Raw genomic sequence first — 22,255 nt, forward strand, 5'->3', positions numbered from 1 at the left:
AGTTGGCTAGTGGGACTTCAGCTCAGGTCATGATCTTGTGGTTCCAGACTCTGTACCGGACAGCTCAGAGCCAGGAGCCTGCTTCTGATTCTGTGTCTCTCTCCTGTCCCTCCTCAGCTTATGCTGTCTCTCTCTCAAAAGAAATAAAAATTAAAAAAAGAAGAGGAGGAAGAAGAAAAAAAAAAGCAACTTCACTGTGAGAAGTAGTTCATAAGAATCTACGGCAGATGTGGGATTTAACTACTACACAGATGCAAATACATAGCTAGATCATGTGCACCTCTTAAATTTTGGCAAATTCTGGCTTAAAAGTGTTGCTTAGCCTGTGATTGTTTCTTTACTTAGTAATTCACAAGGAAGATTTTTTCCCCCAATTAATGTTTCCCCCAAATTAACATACTGAGTTTTCTCAAGTTGTTAACAATAACCTCTCAATTCTCCATATTCTTCCACAGATATTTAAGATCATGTTCCATAATTAGAATTATGGCAGCTTTTTTCTTTCCTTCTTTCTTTCTTTTTTTTTTTTTTTTTTAAGTAGTCTTTATGCCCAGTCCAAAGCCCAGCACAGGGCTTGAACTCAGGACCCTGAGATCAAGACCTGAGCTGAGATCAAGTCAGAAGCCTAACTGACTGAGCGACCCAGGTGCCCCTGGATCAGTTTTTAGAACATCACATAAAAATTCCACCTAAGCCTTTGAAAACACTGTTAGAAAGAAAACCACAGGGCCAAAATGGAGTCATTTATGTTAGGCCCCTCACCAAACTGGAGCTTACCTCCACCAGAAATGTAGTCTTAACTGGTCAGTTACGAATATTTCTGGCCAGCACCAACAAGGTAATCTGTCACAGAGGCCCTCTCTAACCCCCAAAGATAGATGTAGTAAGCCACTTTATAAGCCCTTTTGTCCCCAAAGGAAGGTGACCTCACTTCAAATAATCCTTTTTTTGTTTATGACTTCCTTGTCCTACCTCTAAAAATCTTTCCCTTTTTGTAGCCTTTTGGAGCTCCCCCTCTGCTTGCCAGATGGGATGCTGCCCAATTCATGAATCAATTAATAAAGCTAATTAGATCTTTAAAATTTATTGTTTAGTTTTTGTTATTTAACAATAGTAGTGAATTTCGAAGATTATTTTGCAACCATAATCTTACTTTTTCCAGCACTAATATTTCCATATATGAAATCAGGTCCCTTATGTCCTGACTGCATTCTCCCTTCATCACCACCATCAATTGTTGAATTGTCTAGAATCCTAGTAATAGGTCCTATGGAAGTAGGAACAGATCCTATGTTTTTGGTTGCCTCTAAAAGCATTTTCTCATGGGGGCACCTGGGTGTCTCAGTCAGTTGAGCATCCGACTTCAGCTCAAGTCACAATCTCTCAGGGCTCTTGAGTTTGAGCCCCACATTGAGCTCTCTGCTGTCAGTATAGAGCTTGTTCCAGATACTCTCCCCCCTCCACTCTGTCCCTTCCCCGCTTGCACTCTCCCAAAAAATATTAAAAAAATAAAATAAAAGCATTTTCCCATGTAAACATTGTTACATTTGGTGGTTAGGATCTACTATTACCACAATCTTATGCTTCATGTTCAATCTATTACACAGCCTTGTAGTAAGGATCATTGGAGACTAAGTATGTTTACAATCATAATTAATTTCTTATTTATCAACCCTTATCCCATTTACCCAGTTTTACTTTTTTTTCCTATAGCACTTGTCCATTTCTAACATGTTTTGTAATTTACTTATGTTTATTGTCTGTCTCCAAGCTCCTTGAAGACAAAGATCTTTTTGCACACTATGAAAGTACCTAGAAAAGTGCCTGGCACATAGTAAGTGCTCAGCAAATACTTATTGAATGAGTGAATGAGTTACATGAATGATTTTTGCTCCTTGAAGAGCCTACAAACTCCACAGCAGGAACCACAGCGATCTTGTTCTAGGTTTTATCTTCAGAGCCTGGATTACTGGTGATGCTCAATAGGAGCTTTTAAAGAGAAGAATTAAAATGGTAACTAGAGTTAAATAGTGTTGTCTAATGCTTGGTGCAAGGTTGATGCCCGGCTAATAGACGATGAGAACCAAGGTAATTTATAACACTGTTTCTTGGGGAAATGTTTTCTGAGCTGTAATTTGTAAATGTATTTCTGGAACAAAACAGTTCTCATGTTGGCTCTGTACACGGAGCAGAACCACGAGCTAGAGGACACTGTCGTACACACACAACTAACAATAGGGCCGCTACTTCAGACCCCATCTTAAACCAGTTGTATAGGCCGGGTGTAGAGGATACCTGCAGTCTTTTCGTCGGTATTTTCATCTAGTATACCCTTGCGAGGGTCTGATCAAACACTGATTCTCAGCTGGCGTGACCTAGAGATAGTTACAGTATCTACTGATTCAATTTCCTTATCAGTAATAACAGGCAGCTTATTCAAGCTTTTGGTTTGTGAGGGACAAGTTATGTAAAACGTTTCATTTAGTATCGAAAAAAATAATTGTTAGCTATTACGATTAATGATTTTTCATGTTCATTTTTGCTTCCCTCATTTTGGTTTAATCCAATGAAGGGAGGACTGCGCCACCCCTCCAACTCCTCTCTGGGCATGCGCACCAACAGAATGGCCGCACCCTTTCCTAATCTGATCATTTACTGGGGAGAGGGTTAAATAGACTCGCCTCCATCTCACTGATGTGATTAGGTGGTTAAAACGATACAGAGCACGTCATATCACAGGTTAAAAGGGCTGGAAAACTCTGCGCGCCGCGCCACAAGAGCAGATCCGTGAGCCGGCGTCTTCGAGGACCCAGGAACTCTCAAACGCGCCCCTGCTCTGCGCTAGAAGCGGGGCCCCACCACCCGCTTTTAATTGGGGAGGGAGGCAACCACCTAGAAGACTTTTCATTGGCCCCGAGCCACAGAGGCCGTCAGCTTCTCCCCCTTCCGGACGCTGAGTGGTTGAGGCCGAAAAACAACGCCTATAGTCATTGGCTGGGCCCTGCTGTCAGTCCTCTCGCGTCTCGCAGCGCGACACAGCCAGGCGCGGCCTGTAGAGCAGTCTGGAAGCCTGCTGCAGAGAGAAGATGGCGGTCGCGGTGAGAACTTTGCAGGAGCAGCTAGAAAAGGCCAAAGAGAGCCTAAAGAACGTGGATGAGAATATTCGCAAGCTCACTGGACGGGATCCGAATGACGTGAGGTAAGAGGTGGATGAGAAATGTCGGGTCCGAGAGATAGCTAGCAAGCTGGGGTGAATTGGGGGCGGGAAGGGCGGCCAGCCTTGAGAAGACTAGAACATCGAGGCCTGTTCCCGGGAAGGCGGGAGAACCCCGTCCTGGACGAGGTGAGGAGTCTCCCAGGTCCTCGACGTAGGTTTCGGGGCTCAGGTGCACGAGGAAGGAAAGTGGGTCCTAGCCTTGCCGGATGGCTTCCTGCCGTGTTTGAAGGCCTGGGCTGCCGATTCCCGCCCTCGGCCCTGCAGGCCGGGAACTGCAGCACAAAGCCCCTTCCCCATCCGGCGGCTACCCGGCCTGGTGCTGGTCCAGAGACCCTCCTGGGACGCGGGCCGCCGCCTCTCCCCCGCAGGCTTTTTGCCCACGTGCAGCTTCCTTGGAGTTGGCGAAATTCGGGCCTGATCCAAGCTTATTAATGGGTAGTGGCAATGAGGTAAATATAATTCCTGTGATGCTGGTTTTGTAAAAAACAAGGGAGTTAAAATAGTATTTCCTGTCTGGTTTCAAGCACGTGTATTTGAAACCGTGTTATTTGAACCTTTCTGGTCATTTTTCTCTATGATGTACCGCATCCGTGGAATGTGGGGTAACATTAAATAAGTCCACATGGTTTTCTTACTGGTTTGTAAATATCTTTTAGGCCTATCCAAGCCAGATTGCTGGCCCTTTCTGGTCCTGGTGGAGGTAGAGGACGTGGTAGTTTATTGCTGAGGTAAGATTTTCTTAGGACTTCATTTACATGCTAAGATTGTACAGACTTAATACTAAATTAAGTGTTGGTCTAAAGATTCGTGGTAGGGTCAATGTTAGAAATGTTTGTGTTTTGTTTAAAGCTGTGATCAGCTGTAGTTTTCCGTGTACTTGTCTTGGAACTTCATTTATATGTAAAACTAGAGACTGAAGAATACATTAACTACCAGCTTTGTGTAAACTTGGTTTATTTTTGTGGTTTTTAAAAAAGTGCTAAAAAGCATCTTGGAGTGAATGCTTGTTTGTGGTTGCTATAATTAGAAGGGTTTTTTTTAAAACTCAAATTGTCTTGCTAAAGGGAAATATCATTTATCTTAAATTTCAAGTGTTTTCTCTTGCACATTTTTAATTGCAGGCGTGGATTCTCAGATAGTGGAGGAGGACCCCCAGCCAAACAGAGAGACCTTGAAGGGGCAGTCACTAGGTACGTTGGAGGAAAGGTTCCGAAGACATTCTTGTATGCTCTTTTCTGAGGTAGCATGTAAGTTTAAGTATTTAATAAATACTGTTCAGTTGTGTTAGAGTTGAGCGGTATACCACTTCCCTTGATTCTGTTCCCCTTACGTTTGACTGAACTAAGCCGATGTCCCTCAGAACTCAGTTCTTCACTAACAATAACAGACATTTTACCAAAATAAAGATCATGAGAAGAATAAGACTGAGAAAATAGTTTGTGCCACTTTTCTGCTTTGTACTATAAAAATTTAACCACTTGAGAAACACAGGATATCAATATTTGGATTAAGCATTGGTGACACATTTTATCCTTTTACTACCAGAGGATAGAGTAGAATGGGATGGAGACTGATAAAATGAGACTTCTAGAAATAAAGTCATAATAAAAGTAATCACTTGACCTTGGTATGCACTTAAATCAAATTTTAAAATTTGGCCTTTAAAATTCTTCTATGTTAGGCTGGGCGGGGAGCGTCGGACAAGAAGAGAATCACGCCAAGAAAGCGACCCAGAGGATGATGATGTTAAAAAGGTAACTGAGATCAAAAGAACTTTCTATACCATCTTAGTATGTTTTGGAGTGCCACCCTTGAATATGCTTGTTAAATTACTGAGATTTGTTTTCTCCTGCAGCCAGCTTTGCAGTCTTCAGTTGTAGCTACCTCCAAAGAACGCACACGTAGAGACCTTATCCAGGATCAAAATATGGATGAAAAGGGAAAGCAAAGGTATCTTTAGTTTTTTATGTGTGAGAAAATTCCTGTCAAATAATGCAATTTTAGGAAAATTTATCTTTAAAAATTGTTCAAGTGCCTGTAGTATGTTTCTTTTAGGAAATGGTGAGCTTAAAAGTGGAACCTACTGAAATTGAATTTTTCTTTCTGTTCTTTAGGAACCGACGAATATTTGGCTTGTTGATGGGCACTCTTCAGAAATTTAAACAAGAATCCACTGTTGCTACTGAAAGGGTATTTACAATTTTCCTTTGCTTCCTTTAAGTTATCAAAGTAGTTTATTACATGTTTTGAAAAGTGGAAATGCTCTTGAGACTGAATTGTAAGCCTAAAATGAAGCTGAGAAAAAAACTTGTAAAATGTTCTGAATTTGTTATATTTTTAGCTGGTCTCTTTTTGAGGTCCTGTGAAGTAACAGAATGAACTTCTCTTTATAGAGCCAAGAGCCTTGGTCTGTGACTCAGGAGAATTGGGTTCTGATCCCAGCTCTACAACAGTCTTATTTTGTGGTCTTGGAGAAGACTTGTCATTCTTTAGGCCCCAAAGTACTTTCTTTCAAACAAGGGAGTGGAACTCAATCAGCATTGTAGTTCACTAATTCCACATAGCACTCTGGATGTAAAAGCCTAAACATTCCCTGCCTTCCACAGTTTGTTTAACTATGCAATCTTGGTAGAAGTTTTTGTTTTATTAAACCTACAAAACTGTGTCCTTGGTGTTGAACACCCAAGTTGTTCTCAAGGGAGAACTGTGGTGGAAAGGGAGATAACAATTCAGTTATAGATTAATAAAGTTCTATTATAGCTTTTATATGTTAACTTCCCTAGAGAATATAAAAGGCTTCAAAGCATCATGTTCGAAAATAGGATGTCCCTTCTGTCACATTCTTTGATTCAGGAGAAAGAATAACTAAAGATAACTTACAAAGACAGTGCTCTTCTTTTTTAGGTTAATTATGAAAGAACCTTATTTAAAAGTTATGTTAAATGGAACAGTTATTGATAGTATGGCTAATGTCCATGGTATTTCAATTTTTAAATGGAAAGGCTTCAGTCTGCCTTTCATGAAAGAGAAATTGGGATTAGCTTCAAATGCTAAGTACTAAGTTTGAATTAGCTGGTATCCTGAATTGCAAATATGAAACCCATACAGATAACTTAGTAAAATTGTAATGTTTCATATAATCACGATATGTAATAAGTTGTTAAAGATCATCGCTTATTTTCAGCAAAAGAGGCGCCAGGAAATTGAACAAAAACTTGAAGTGCAGGCAGAAGAAGAAAGAAAACAAGTTGAAAATGAGAGGAGAGAACTGTTTGAAGAGAGGCGTGCTAAACAGACAGAACTGCGGCTTTTAGAACAGAAGGTTGAGCTTGCGCAGCTGGTGAGTAGTAGTTCAGAATTGGAATTCTAAGATTGGTAATCCTTCATGTTTACGAAAACCTGACCTTTTACCTTTTCTTTAGCAAGAGGAATGGAATGAGCATAATGCCAAGATAATTAAATATATAAGAACTAAGACAAAGCCCCATTTGTTCTATATTCCTGGAAGAATGTGTCCAGCTACCCAAAAATTAATAGAAGAGTCACAGAGAAAAATGAATGGTAAGTGTACATGTAGAGATACAGTGAAATTTTCTTAATGAATAAGGTGACACACTCAGCGTATACATGTTTCCTGTAATTGTGTATCAGTAGTTTTTTTTTTTTAAAGATTCTGTGAGATCGTAATGGGTTTGAAGCAGGAGTGTTTGATTTATAATGGAATTTAACCTGAAACTTACCATGTTTTAGGCAGTATTTACATAGATTTCTTAGGTGTCTGAATGAGACGATTTCTTTTTAGCCAGATATAAATGCTAATGAAGCAAGACAAAAGTGAACATTGATGTAATCCATAGAGCACACATGGAAGGATAGACACTGCTGAGATGGTGATTAGATGATTAGTGTTTTTCTGGGATCAGAAAAATTAATGCATGATATGATAGCATAAAAATGATTGTATTTCAAACAAAATTTATTTCTCATCCAGCATGAAGTAAAATGGCAAAAAATTGTTTTGTTTTTCCATCAGTTGGATAATGTGGTGTAGTTGCCTACTGATAATAGGTTTTCGGGGGGATCTTTGCTTGTGTCATTTTATGTCAATTTGTAATTGCTTGCTATGATCAGTCTTGTGTCATTATCTCTTTACAAAAAGACATTTAGATAAAGCTTGATGACAATTTGTGACTAAGTGTCAAATTGTGAGTTTGAGGATTTTTAATTATTTATACATGTATGTTTTTACCCTTTAGCTTTATTTGAAGGTAGACGCATCGAATTTGCAGAACAAATAAATAAAATGGAGGCTAGGCCTAGAAGACAATCAATGAAGGAAAAAGAGCATCAGGTGGTGCGTAATGAAGAACAGAAGGCGGAACAAGAAGAGGGTAAGGTGGCTCAGCGAGAGGAAGAGTTGGAGGAGACAGGTAATCAGCACAATGATGTAGAAATAGAGGAAGCAGGAGAGGAAGAGGAAAAGGAAATAGGTATAGTACATAGTGATGCAGAGAAAGAACAGGAGGAGGAGGAACAAAAACAGGAAATGGAGGTCAAGATGGAGGAGGAAACTGAGATAAGGGAAGGTGAGAAGCAGCAGGATAGTCAACCTGACGAAGTTATGGATGTGCTAGAGATGGTTGAGAGTGTCAAAAATGTAATTACTGAGCAGGAGGTAATGGAAATCAATCAAGTTGAAAGTGTAGAACCTTCAGAAAATGAAACTAGCAAAGAACTGGAGCCAGAAATGGAATTTGAAGTTGAGCCAGATAAAGAATGTAAATCTCTTTCTCCCATGAAAGAGAATGCCTGTGCTCTAGAAATGGAAAATGAGCCTGAGGAGAAAGAAGAGAAAGAATCTGAGCCTCAGCCTGAGCCTGTAGCTCACCTCCAGCCCCTGCCTCAGCCTCAGCCCCAGCCTGAGCCTCAGCTTCAGCCCCAGCCCCAGCCCCAGCCCCAGCCCCAGCCCCAGCCCCAGCCCCAGCCCCAGCCCCAGCTCCAACCCCAGTCCCAGTCCCAGTCCCAGTCCCAGACCCAGACCCAGACCCAGACCCAGCCCCAGTCCCAGCCCCAGCCCCAATCCCAAGCAGTACTCCAACCTCAGCCTCTTTCTCATCCTGAGACTTTGCCATTAGCTGTTTTACAGCCACCAATTCAGGTTATTCAGGAGCAAGGGCATTTACTACCTGAAAGGAAGGAGTTTCCTGTGGAATCTGTAAAACTCACTGAGGTGACGGTAGAGTCAGTCTTAACAGTACATCCAGAGAGCAAGAGCAAAACCAAAACTAGGAGCAGAAGTAGAGGTCGAGCTAGAAATAAAACCAGCAAGAGTAGAAGTCGCAGCAGTAGCACTAGTAGTTCCAGTAGCAGCTCAACCAGTAGCAGCAGTGGAAGCAGTTCCAGCAGTGGCAGCAGTAGCAGTCGAAGTAGTTCCAGTAGCAGCTCCAGCACCAGCGGCAGCAGCAGCAGAGACAGTAGCAGCAGCACTACTAGTAGTAGTGAGAGTAGAAGTCGGAGTAGGGGCCGGGGACATAATAGAGATAGAAAGCACAGAAGGAGCGTGGATCGGAAGCGAAGGGATACATCAGGACTAGAAAGAAGTCACAAATCTTCGAAAGGTGGTAGTAGTAGAGATACAAAAGGATCAAAGGATAAGAATTCTCGGTCCGACAGAAAGAGGTCTATATCAGAGAGTAGTCGATCAGGCAAAAGATCTTCAAGAAGTGAAAGAGACCGAAAATCAGACAGGAAAGACAAAAGGCGTTAATGGAAGAAGCCAGGCTTTCTTAGCCTATTCTTTGCAGCAGAAGATTTCTTGATGAGTAAAAGGATTACCTTTCCTTGTAAGGAGGATGCTGCCTTAAGAATTGCATGTTGTAAAAAATCTTTTTGGAAAATACAGACTGTTTGTTTACCAGACATTCTTGTACTTTTTGCATAATTTTGTAAGAGTTATTTATCAAAATTATGTGAGGTTCCAAAATATGTAAAAATAATAATAATAAAAAAAGATTAACATCCCTTGTCATCTTTTTTAAATAATCCTATACTCTTCAGTAAGAATCTGTATATTTTAATAGGTAAATCTTTAAGTCTGTTCCCTTCTAATTCTGTACCATACTTTGCTTTTGTAGAAATAAATGTGCATTTCTTTCATTAGTTTTGGGATGTCCTCGTTGACACTTGTATAATAAATACCCTCTTGATATCATTTTCAGCTTTTATCACTAGATACTGAACGTGATTAGAATGTCTTTGAAGGTTTCTTCACTTTTACTTGCCTTAGATGATTATTTTGAGTTGTCAAAGTCAGATCTTTGCAGTTTTCAGGGGGAACATAATTCTCAAAGTCATTTACTATTTTTTTCTAATCTCCCTTGTTATTTTAATCTAAGCATTTCCCCCTGTTGCTCATATATAAATCATATATTTGGTAGATAAATTAAAACAGTATAATTTGGTTGGCATTTTCTTCATGATTATGGGAGCATCATTCTTTTGTCTCCATGGCTACTTGTGTGATATAGCATATACATCTATTGAAGAAAATAATCACTTTGTAGGGGAGGGAGGTAGAAAAGTATACTCTAAACTTGGTTTTTGAGTTTGTGGTCTTGTCTTAACTTTTGTGTTGGCTCTAACTGAAACATGCCAATATGTGTTTTCAAGAGTTTTTGTTTAAGTATTGTATGAAAGTTTACAGAATGAAGGAAGTTCATCTACACTTGAATCTGTAAGCAAGATAACACACAAGTGTACCAAGTGATTAACTTTGTTGTTTTATCAATTTGTATGAATTTGGAGTATCTGTTGCCATTACTATACATGTGCAAATAAATGTGGCTTAGACTTGTGTGACTGCTTAAGACTAGTACTTGTATTAACTTTTTGATGCTTTTACACAGGAGAGCACTTTAATTGCAAATGGCCTTTGAGTTCATAACATTGACTAGTATTAGGCTTGACTGAAAATTATTTCTTCCCTTGACAAGTAAATGGTGACAGTGAAAACGTCAATAAGTATTTCCAGCACTGTAAAAATATGAGGACATATTCAAGTACTCTAAAAAAATCCCTTCTTGGAATAATTATTAAACAGTAAGTGAGTGGAACTTTTGAAACTGCAGAGCTAGCTACCTGCGTTCCTGGGCTAGTTTCCACCGAGTAACTTCATCCGGGGGTTTTAATAATTTCTGGGATGCAGTATAAATTTTATCCTGTATAACATGATAAGGAAAAGGTTGGTAAAAATTTAAAAGGGATAACCGTAAATGTAACCTGGTCCTTAAAATCCTTATTAGATGAATCTAAAATAATTGTATGTATTAAGGTCCTTTGTAAAAATTAAGTTTTCACTCATTTTTACCTGGAAAACTTGAACACTTGTCATGATGCTTTTCAGGAATTAATTTTGGCTTTAAGCTCAGTTGTTGAAAGTGGTAATGGGGCTGTAATGCATGGAGAGAAAAAAAGATCTTTGGAATTTCAATTTTTAATTATCTTAAATTTTGACATATATATATATACACAATTCTATTTTAAATTCTTTTTTTTAACGCTTATTTTTGAGAGAGAGACAGAGAAGGGGGAGGGACAGAGAGAGAGGGAGACCACAGAATCCAAAGCAGTTTCCAGGTGGTCAGCGTGGAGTCCCATGCGGGCTCAAACTCACAAACTGCAAGATCAGAGTCAGATACTTAACTGACTAAGCCACCCAGGCACCCCAAGAATTCCATTTTAAATTTTATAACTAGTGATATGTACTTCTAAATTGGAAGATTTTTTTTTTTTTTTAATGTTTTATTTGTTTTTGAGAGAGAGAGGGAGACACAGAATCTGAAGCAGGCTCCAGGATCTGGGCTGTCAGCACAGAGCCCAATGTGGGGCTTGAACTTGTGAACCACAAGGTCATGACCTGAACCGAAGTGAGCCACTTAACTGACTGAGCCACCCAGGTACCCCTGGAAGACTTCATTTTTAAAACTGAAGGATTTTTTTTTTTTTTTTGGTGGTGGTGGTGGGGGGTGTCTTTGATTTTTTGATGTTTCCAATTAATGCTTTGTCCTTAGAAGTGAAATTATATGGAATTTATTTTCAGAGAACCATGTAATTGGTTCCTTACAAAGATACAAGAAGAATGTAAAAGTAATGACAGTTTCCTAGGGAAAAGAGATAATGGGGTCCTCCTGTTAGATGTTACAAATTCTTGTTAATGGAAAATTTAGAAGCAGAAGATGGATAGGGCTCAAGACTAAGGACTGAAATTAGTTTGGAGACCTCAAAGGAGCTGTTTAGGAAACATCTTGATTAACTGAAATCCCAAGGTTTGCACATAGAAGATAGTTTGATCTTCAGTGAGTTGTATTTCCAAATAGGGCTCATTTATGCACTATTTCTAGAACTCCAGTAAATACACAAATACACTTTAGTAATTACGTTAAACAAATCCCACCAAAGTAATAAATTATAAATTGACATAAATTTGAAAGTAAAGCTACTAATGATTATATGGTGAAGTAACACGAACCAGTGTTTGTCAGAACAAGTCATTAAAATGTTTTGGGGTTCAATTACTTAAAACGTTTAAAAAAATTTTTTTTATTGTTTATTTTTGAGAAAGAGCAAGCAAGGGAGGCAGAGAAAAAGGGAGACAGAATCCGAAGCAGACTCCAGGCTCTGAGCTGTCAGCACAGAGCCGGACACGGGGCTTGAACTCCAGCCGTGAGATCATGACCTGAGTCGAAGTTAGCTGCTTAACCAACTGAGCCACCCAGGTACCCCCCACCCCCCCAAAAAAAGAAGAACTTTAAATCCTTGAGTAAAGTCTTAACCAGTTTTCCTTCTTGAGGTAATTCCATTAAAACACTTAGCCTAGAAAACAAATTACATGGTTGGATCTTCGTACTAATAAGTCAGTGAAGAAGATTGCAACTTGATAAAAAATAAACCTGAGAAATATGAAAATTTCTTAAATATTTTTATGTCCCCTAGCATTATCTTTTCCAAAAAATGATACTCAAATGCCTACAACTGCTTTCTATTGCCATTTGAGTACTCTGATTTTCTTAAAATCACTACTTGCCATCACTGTCCACTTGCTTTATTTTCATAACATTTACCATTATATAGTTAACATTGAACTTTGGTTTATTTGCTTCTCACTTGAATGCACGCTTGAGAACAAGGTTTTGTTTTTTTTTTTATTTTTTTTATTTTTTTATTTTTTATTTTTTATTTTTTTCCAACATTTATTTATTTTTGGGACAGAGAGAGACAGAGCATGAACGGGGGAGGGGCAGAGAGAGAAGGAGACACAGAATGGGAAACAGGCTCCAGGCTCTGAGCCATCAGCCCAGAGCCTGACAGCGGGGCTTGAACTCACGGACCGCGAGATTGTGACCTGGTTGAAGTCGGACGCCTAACCGACTGCGCCACCCAGGCGCCCCGAGAACAAGGTTTTTAAAATTATTTTTAACCCATTGCTCTATTTCAAATACTTAGGATGGGGCCTTGTGCATTATAGGCAATTTATAAGTAAATTACGACAAGTCCTTAACATGGCTTCTGTGATTCATTCTGTCTTTCAAACTTTGGTTGCGTCTCTTCCAGCACATAAAGTATGCTTGTTTCAAACAGTGAACCAAGATGCAGCTAGGAGCCATTATGGCTGGAGCAGAGTAACCAAGGAGAAAGGTTGTAAAGTATTTCAGAGAGGTAATGGGGGTAGGTGAGCAGCTGGTACAAAGCATTACAGGCCATTTTAAGTCTATAGGGAGTTTTAGGTGAAGTGATAATAAAATTTATGTTAAGAGAATTACTCTGGCTGCTGTGCTGAGAAAAGATGAAATGGGGCCAAGAGCAGGAACAGAAACGAGACTATTGCAATAATTAGGCAAAATATAATGACTTAAACCAAGATGTTTAAGTTGTAAAAGTGGTCATCAGGTTTTGGGTAAAGATATTTCCCAGGGGATATGCTGGTGGACTGTGGTGGTTGTGAGAAGTCAGGATGAGTAAAGATTTTACCTGAACAACTAGAAATGAATTGCCATTAGCTGAGATGAGGACTAGAATGAACAGGTTTGGGGATAGTGGATATGAGTGGATTAGGAGTGACCCAAACTCTGAACATGAATATCTCCATTCAGTTTCCTTTAATGTTTTTCCATAAAGGTCTTAGATATCATTTGGGAAATGTATTCCTAAGTAACTGACTCATACATGGATAAACAGATTGCTCTTTTTTTTTTTTTTTTAATTTTTTTTTTTTCAACGTTTATTTATTTTTGGGACAGAGAGAGACAGAGCATGAACGGGGGAGGGGCAGAGAGAGAGGGAGACACAGAATCGGAAACAGGCTCCAGGCTCCGAGCCATCAGCCCAGAGCCTGACGCGGGGCTCGAACTCACGGACCGCGAGATCGTGACCTGGCTGAAGTCGGACGCTTAACCGACTGCGCCACCCAGGCGCCCCACAGATTGCTCTTTTATTGAGATTAACAGACACCATATACAACTTTATGAATTGTCAGAATGCTAACCCCTATGTAATTGCTGAGGTGAAGAACTAGAATATTGCCAGGACCCAAGAATCCCTTCCAATGATTTCTCCCTCCCTTTCCTGCCCTACCATGACCACGTACTAAAACAAGGAAGCTCTAATCCATGGTAGCCTACTTCAGCAAACTAAAACCTAAAACAGTAAATTCCTTGAGGTGCCTCAAGGTTAGGAAATTGAAAAACCTACAGACAGCCAATCACAAACAGCAACTTGGCTTTCACAGATAAGGCAATTGCTTCAGCTATAGCCAATCAAATAATTTCCTTGCTTTGCTTCCTGTCTGCTCTATAAGAGCCTTTCCCCTAGCTCTTGACAGGAGTTTAGTGCTGCCCAGATTCAAATCAATGTTTGCTCAAATTTCAAAATTTTACAGTGTGTCAGTTTATCTTCTATACAACGCTATCCTGACTTTATGGTAGTCACTTACTTGCTTTCCTTCATAGTTTTGAAAGTGGTTCATGCATTCTCAACATTGGTTTATTTTTTCATCTCCTATTTTTTACTCTACATAAATGAGATCATAATGTATTTTGTATTTTGACTTCTTTTGCCCACATGTTTCTGTGACTCATTTTTGTATGTCACTTAATATCTATCACCAATATATGGATATTGAGATTGTTTTCAATTTTAGGGTCTTACAAGTCTGCTATAGAACATTCATGTCTTGGTAAACATATGCATGGATATATGGTATATTTAAGAGTGTAATCACTAGGTCACAAGTTACATATTTTTTAATGTGGATTTTCTAGATGACTAATGTGGTTATGTTTTACATTTTTTGAAAAAACCTTTAGATATCCTCTTTGGGGACTGTCTCTTCTTGATTTTAAGAGTTCTGTATTTATTCTGGAAATAAGTCTATTGAATATATGCACTGCAAATATCTTCTACTTTGTAGCTTGGCTTTTCACTTTTTTAATGGTATTTTTTTTTGATTAAGAAGATTTCTTGATTAGGGGCTCCTGGGTGGCTCGGTTAAGTGTCTTGACTCTTGATTTTGGCTCAGGTCATGATCTCTCTCAGTTTCATGATTTTGAGCCCCACATCCGGTTCTGTGCTGACAGCACTGAGCCTGCTTGGGATTGTCTCTCCTCTCTGTCCCTTCCCTGCTCATGCTGTCTGTCTCAAAATAAACATATAAAGTTAAAAAAAAAATTTTGTAGGGCACCTGGGTGGTTCAGTCAGTTAAGCATCTGACTTGATTTTGGCTCAGGTCTTGATCTCATGGTTCATGGGTTCGAGCCCTGCATCGGGCTTTGTGCTGTTGGCCCTGTCCACGTGGACTCGGAGGGATTCTCTCTGCCCCTCCCCCACTCTCTCAAATAAACTTAAAAAAGATTTCTTGATTATAATATTAAGTTTATCCATATTTTTATGGTTAATTCCTTATGTGTCTTATTTAAAATTCCTCTCCTCTCGCAGTTGGTGGGTTAGAGCCCCGTGTCAGGCTTAGTGCTGACAGATCAGAGCCTGCAGCCTGCTTCAGATTCTGTGTCTCCCTGTCTCTCTAGCCCTCTCCCCACTCTCGCTCTCTCAAAAATAAATAAACATTTTAAAAAATTTAAAAATTTAAGTGCCTCTCCTCATTTCAAGGTCAAGAAAATAGTCTCATATTTTATCTTTAAGAAGCTGTGTTACCTTTTCTTATGTAACTCGATTATTTCCCTGGAATTGGTTTTTGTGTATGCTGTGATTTTGGGGTTATTTCTCATTTCTTTTTTCCAGGTGAATGTAAAATTGCCCAATCTCAGTTACTGAAAAGTTTGTGCCTTCTACATTACTCTGCAGTACCATCTTTTGTATCTAGTATCCATATATTCATGGTTCTCTTTCTAAGCTCTCTAATCTGTTCCATTGGTCTATTCTATGCTTGAGTTGATACCACTGTCTTGCATACCTTAGCTTCATATTAAGTCTTAATATCAGATAGAGCAGATTCTTCCACCTTGCTTTACTTGACTCTGCTGGTATTCTTGCCTATTGCTTTTTCATATAAATTTCAAAGTCACCCTTTGAATATCCACACACACACAAAAATTGTTGGGATTTTGACTGAATTGCTTTGAATCTACAGATTAATTTGGGAATCGACCCCACTGAATCTTCCACTCTATGAACATGGCATTTTGTTAGGAATCAGGATAATGGTTATTGCCTGTTTTATGTTTTATATAAACAGATTCTTTTATATTTGTTCAACATTAGGTTTGTGAGGTTCATTAATTTTGCAGTTTGTAATTATCTTTTTTTGCTGTGCATTACTCCACTTTGTGCATATTCCACAATCTGTGTATCTATTCCATTCTTGATGGGCATTTGTGTGGTTTCCACACAGTTTGAAGCCAGTATGAACAGTGCTACTACCAACATACTTGTCCATGTGTTTTGATGAACATATGTAAACATTTCTCATGGTATATATAAGGCACCTGATTTTTAAGTTAAAAGGGAAAGTTCAGTGCCTGTGGCTTCTTCCTTTTCTGGTCCAACAATCCACAACATCAATTTTATCGTGCATAAAATACTTACTTCTCTTAAGGGATATTTTTATGGATCTCATTTCTTTTCCTTTGATTCATTTCTCAGATACAGTATTTGAGTTGTTTGGTATTTGTCCCTGCAAAAACTCTTTCACCTTCTGCCTTTAAGTTGAAAGCAGTTTCCTTGGGCTCTCATAAATGCTTTTAAGATTTCTTGCTTTTTTTTTTTTTTTAACATTTATTTATTTTTGAGACAGCACAAGCAAGGGGAGGGGCAAGGAGAAAAGAAGACACAATCCGAAGCAGGTTCCCGGCTCTGAGCTGTCAGAGGGCCTGACGCAGGACTTGAACCCACGAACCGTGAGATCATGACCTGAGCCGAAGTCGGATGCTTAACCAACTGAGCCACACAGGCGCCTCCATATTTTGTTTTTAATTAAATTTTTTCGTATGTCTTTTGAGCATATTAAGGTCCATCACTTAATGTTTTTTAATAAGGACACTTTTCTCAGCTTACCTGTCATAATAAAGAGTCAAATATACTTCCTAGGACATTTATAATTCAGGTTGTTTTACATTTAATTTTTAATTTATCATAAAATGATTCATTAAATAAAAAGATATAGGAATCAACTTTTTCAAAAAAGTTGCTATTAATAATCCCAATATAATTATTGAATAGTTTTGTCTTTCTCCCTATATTGAAATGTAATCATAGAGCAAATTAACATATTTTCATTGGTCTATTTATAGACTCTATTCAGTTGAGTGCTGTTGCACTAAGGTTGTGTTATGGTAGGTTTTAATATCTAGTGTGCTAAATTCTCCCCCAATTATGTGTTGTTTTTTTAACTAGGCAAAGAACTTCATTAACCTCTGTTTCAAAATTTATTCCCAGGCTTCTTCAGCTTAATTAGCTGGAAGAATGAATTGTGACAAGCAAAAAACTGAAAAGAGCTGCTAGTGGCTAGGGGACTTGGGCTTAAAACTATCAGATCTAGATTTTATCAGGTTCATGAACAAAATTTTAAAAAGCAGTTATAAATAGTAGCAGATGCTACTGTAAAGTAGCATCTCCCAGTAACTTCTTTGAGTTCTGTCTTCTTCAGAAGCCAACTTCCAATCACATTGTTGCATTCTTGGAAATGCATGAAAATTATCCACAAGATCTGGAACTTCATTATCAGTCGCTTCAGTAGCAAGTGATGCTTTTCCATCCCCAGAGAGTTTAGACAGAACTTCTGCCAGTCTCCTTACACTAGTCCCACTGTCTGTACCAAGCTGGGTTAAGATGCTGGATAGGCTTTCTGTCAGCAGTTTTGCCTCAGCATGGCCTGTAATGGTGAAAGTACTGGCTGCCAGAGACACCTGAACTTTAGAGTTGTGATAATGCCTCACTGTTCCTTGATTTGTAAATATAGTCACCTCTTCAGTGTGAGAGATATTGTTGACTCCTAATATTCTTTCAGGAGAACTAAAGATTTTTTCTCTTCTGCTGTAGCTATTCTGTGAACCACCTTCTTTCTGCAAGCAGTTCCTTTTCCACCCGTGCGTACTTGTGCCTGCAGTGTGGCGAGTTTCTCCTGGCTCACGATAGTTCCTTTCTTCTTGTCGGGGTGGAAGTGGGGTTGTGCAGGGAGCTAGGGCTGTCACTCAAGGGGTTGCAGGCAGACCAGCTGGGATTAGGGGCACACAGGTAGGGATGCCCCCAATTATACTTTTCCAAATGTTCCAAGATAATGTGTACTTAAAATTTTTTTTTTCAACGTTTATTTATTTTTTTTGGGACAGAGAGAGACAGAGCATGAACAGGGGAGGGGCAGAGAGAGAGGGAGACACAGAATCGGAAACAGGCTCCAGGCTCTGAGCCATCAGCCCAGAGCCTGACGCGGGGCTCGAACTCACGGACCGCGAGATCATGACCTGGCTGAAGTCGGACGCTTAACCGACTGCGCCACCCAGGTGCCCCAATATGTACTTTAATGAAAACTTTAGAATTACTTTTCAAGTTTCCAAAAAACTAATTTTGACGTTGATTGTATTGAATTTATAACTTAGGAATAATCAACATCTTTAGAATATTGACTCTGACTAAACAAACTAGTGTTTCTCTCCATTTATTCTATCATATATGTTAGTAAAATTTTAGTTTTCTTCCTATAGGTTCTGCACATTTTTATTAAGTGTAGGCCTAGGGTTTGTGTGCATGTGTCATTTGCTATTTTGAATAGGAATTTTTCCTTGCATCATATATTCAGTTAGTTGTTTATAAATAGAAAATTTGGAGACATCTTTCCAGTCTGCAGGAAGCTGCTTTGTTTTCCTCTTGTTTATAGTGAAGACTTCTGTGACTATTTTCCTCTCTCCAGTGACTGATTGAATCATAGTTAAAGAAACCAAGTAAGGCACTTCACCAGAAAGACGAAAATTTCTTTTTTTAAAATTTATTTAATCTCTACACAATGTGGGGGTCAAATTCATGACCCTGAAATCAAGGGTCGCATGTTCTGCCTGAGCCAGCCAGGCGCCACAAGAAAATTTCTTTTTGTTATAGGTTGGACCTATAACATGTTTAACTGATTTGAATAAGTCTTAATTCATTAATAGCTAATTTTTTCCCCTATGGCTATTACCAACAATGCTCTGTTGAACCTCCCTCTGGTATCAGGCTTTCTTAACAATTTGGTCCAATTCTGTACCCTTAAAAAAAGCCCTTTTTTTGTGAAATTGAGGGACAAAAAGGGTTGAAAAGACTTCGCTTACTACATTCTGTTTTATAGTTTTGACTTTGGAACCATGTGAATGGTTCATATAAAAAACTTGAATCAACAACCTAACCTTACACCTTACAGAGCTGGAAAAAGAACAGCAAATAAAACCCCAAACCAGCAGAAGACAGGAAATAATAAAGATTAGAGCAGAAATCAATGCTATTGACACCAAAAAACAACAGATCAATGAAACCAGTAGCTGGTTCTTTGAAAGAATTAACAAAATTGATAAACCCCTAGCCAGTTTGATCAAAAAGAAAAAGGAAAGGACCCAAATAAATAAAATCAAGAATGAAAGAGGAGAGATCACAACCAACACAGCAGAAATACAAACAATAGTACGAGAATATTGTGAGGAATTATATGCCAATAAAATGGACAATCTGGAAGATTTGACCTCAGCTGCAGCAACTTCTTACTCAACACATCTCCAAAGGCAAGGGAAACAAAAGCAAAAATGAACTATCGGGACTTCATCAAAATAAAAAGCTTCTGCACAGCGAAGGAAACAATCAGCAAAACTAAAAGGCAACCGACGGAATGGGAGAAGATATTTGCAAATGACACATCAGATAAAAGGTTAGTATCCAAAATCTGTAACGAACTTATCAAACTCAACACCCAAAAAAAAAACAATCCAGTGAAGACATGGACAGAAGACATGAATAGACACTTCTCCAAAGAAGACATCCAGATGGCCAACCAACACATGAAAAAATGCTCATCACTCATCATCCAGGAAATACAAATCAAAACCACAATGAGATACCACCTCACACCTGTCAGAATGGCTAACATGAACAACTCAGGCAACAACAGATGTTGGTAAGGATGCAGAGAAAGAGAATCTCTTTTGCATTGTTGGGAATGCAAGCTGGTGCAGCCACTCTGGAAAACAGTATGGAGGTTCCTCTAAAAATAGAACTACCCTATGACCCAGCAATTGCACTAGTAGGTATTTATCCAAAGGATACAGGTGTACTGTTTCTAAGGGGCACATGCACCCCAATGCTTATAGCAGCACTATCAACAATAGCTAAAGTATGGAAAGAACCCAATGTCCATCGATGGATGAATGGATAAAGAAGATATGGTATATATATATATATATATATATACAATGGAGTATTACTTGGCAACAAAAAGGATGAAATCTTGCCATTTGCAACTACGTGGATGGAACTAGAGGGTAGTATGCTAAGCAAAATTAGTCAGAGAAAGACAAATATATGACTTCACTCATATGAGGACTTTAAGACACAGAACAGATGAACATAAGGGAAGGGAAGCAAAAATAATATAAAAACAGGGAGGGGGGACAAAACATAAGAGACTCTTAAATATGGAGAACAAACAGAGGGTTGCTGGGGGGGTTGTGGGAGGGGGGATGGGCTAAATGGGTAAGGGGCATTAAGGAATCTACTCCTGAAATCATTACTGCACTAGATAGTAACTAACTTGGATGTAAATTAAAAAAAAAAATAAACAAACTTGAATCAAAAGGAAAAGAAAATCCCTAAAAATGTGAAACAAATAGATACAAGTGAACTTTGGAGTATATCATTGATGGTATAACCACACAGAAAAAAGTATTTGAAATGACTTTAAAACTCAGTCATTTGATATACCTTCCTGGCAGGATATATCTTAAGTAAATAAAATAGTCAGTTGTAATTGGTAGTTCTATTGTTAGTGGTAATATTAGTATTGTCACTTTGAAACTACTTTGTGCACTATGTATATGTATATATATATATATATATACACACACACACATGTATATATGTGTATATATATGTATATATGTATATATATAATGCATAAACAAGTAATTATGTTAATTTCATTAAATATTTTCTGTGTAATAAAAGATACAAAAATATAAAATATAAATAAAAATATAAAATCAAAGAATTTAAGGGAAAACTCTAATGTCATTTGATTTGGAAATAACTATATGAATTCATAATTTAGTGTTCTTTCAAAAATTCACATGTTTCCTAGCTTTGTCTACAGAGTGGGCATAAAAATAATGACAGTCCAAAAGTGGTGAGGCATCCCAGTGCTGTAGTCTCTGAATGCTATTTTCCAACAAAAAGAAGCAGGGCTCCTTGAAGAAATGGCTGACCCTAGATCTAGGGCAGGAAATGTACAAGATGAGCTTATCATGATAGAAAGCAGGGATACTAAGGGGCACTTTTGGAGGTTTCTGGGACAACTCATTCTTTTTTATTTTTTTAAGTTTATTTATTTATTTTGAGAGAGAGAGAAAGGGTGCAAGCCGGTGAGGGGCAGAGAGGGAGAGAGAGAATCCCAAGCAGGCTCTGTGCTAGCAGCACAGAGCCCTATATGGGGCTGGATCCCTTGAACCATGAGATCATGACCTGAGCCAAAACCAAGAGTCAGATGCTTAACTGACTGAGCCACCTAGGCACCCCTCTGAAAATTTTGTTTTAAGTGACACTGTACCAATGATGGCTTTATTATAACTTTTTTGATACATGTATCAAAGTTGGGTTTTTTTGGTTTTTTTATGGGGTTTCTGGACCACAAGAGACACTAGAATGCTGATTTTCATTTGCATAGTAATAAAAATCTGGATATTAAATAAGGACTCAAGTTCATCCTCTGCTTTTTGGATTATGTGATGGTTAATATTATGTATCAACTTGACTGGGCCACGAGTGCCCAGATTTTTGGTTAAAAATTGTTCTTGATGTGTCTGTGAAGGTGTCTTTTATTTTTTTAAGTTTATTTACTTTGAGAGAGAGAGAGAGTGCACTCACACATGAGCAGGGGCAGGGCAGAGAGAGAAAGAGAGAGAGAGAGAGAGAGAGAGAGAGAGAGTCCCAAGCAGGCTCCTCGCTCAGAGCAGAGCCCAACTTGGGGGCTCTATCTCACAACCTGAGATCATGACCTGTGACCTGAGCCAAAATCAAGTCCATTGCTTAACCGACTGAGCCACCCAGGTACCCCTGTTAGGGTATTTTGGGTGAGATTAACATTTGAATTGGTGGACTGAGTAGAGCAGATTGCCCTCCCTAATATGAGTGGCCCTCATCCAATGGCCTGAATAGAACAAAAAGGCTGCCCCTCCTACAAGTAAGAGGGAACCCCTCCTGCCTAACTACTATGAACTGCACATAGGGTTTTTTTCAGCCTTTGGACTTGGACTGAATGATTGGCTCTTGAGTTCTGAGCTTGCTGGTTTTTGGACTGAA

At 38.8% G+C, this 22,255-nt stretch overlaps 1 protein-coding gene and 1 pseudogene across 1 annotated transcript; one reads left to right on the top strand and one right to left on the bottom strand.

The window, feature by feature from the left end:
• The first annotated feature begins 3,014 nt into the window (after positions 1-3,014).
• PNN (pinin, desmosome associated protein) lies at positions 3,015-10,083 on the top strand. The gene is made up of 9 exons (XM_030318997.2): positions 3,015-3,199; positions 3,874-3,945; positions 4,339-4,407; positions 4,899-4,971; positions 5,073-5,167; positions 5,332-5,407; positions 6,402-6,557; positions 6,640-6,778; positions 7,474-10,083. Exons 1-9 carry the CDS (start codon positions 3,087-3,089, stop codon positions 8,982-8,984), a joined length of 2,304 nt encoding a protein of 767 aa, XP_030174857.1. The 5' UTR covers positions 3,015-3,086; the 3' UTR covers positions 8,985-10,083.
• Positions 10,084-17,301: 7,218 nt separating this feature from the next.
• On the bottom strand, positions 17,302-19,074 carry LOC115517061 (annotated as a pseudogene).
• Between the last annotated feature and the right edge of the window lie 3,181 nt (positions 19,075-22,255).

This window comes from Lynx canadensis, chromosome B3 (assembly GCF_007474595.2).
Source record: "Lynx canadensis isolate LIC74 chromosome B3, mLynCan4.pri.v2, whole genome shotgun sequence".
NCBI lineage: Eukaryota > Metazoa > Chordata > Mammalia > Carnivora > Felidae > Lynx > Lynx canadensis.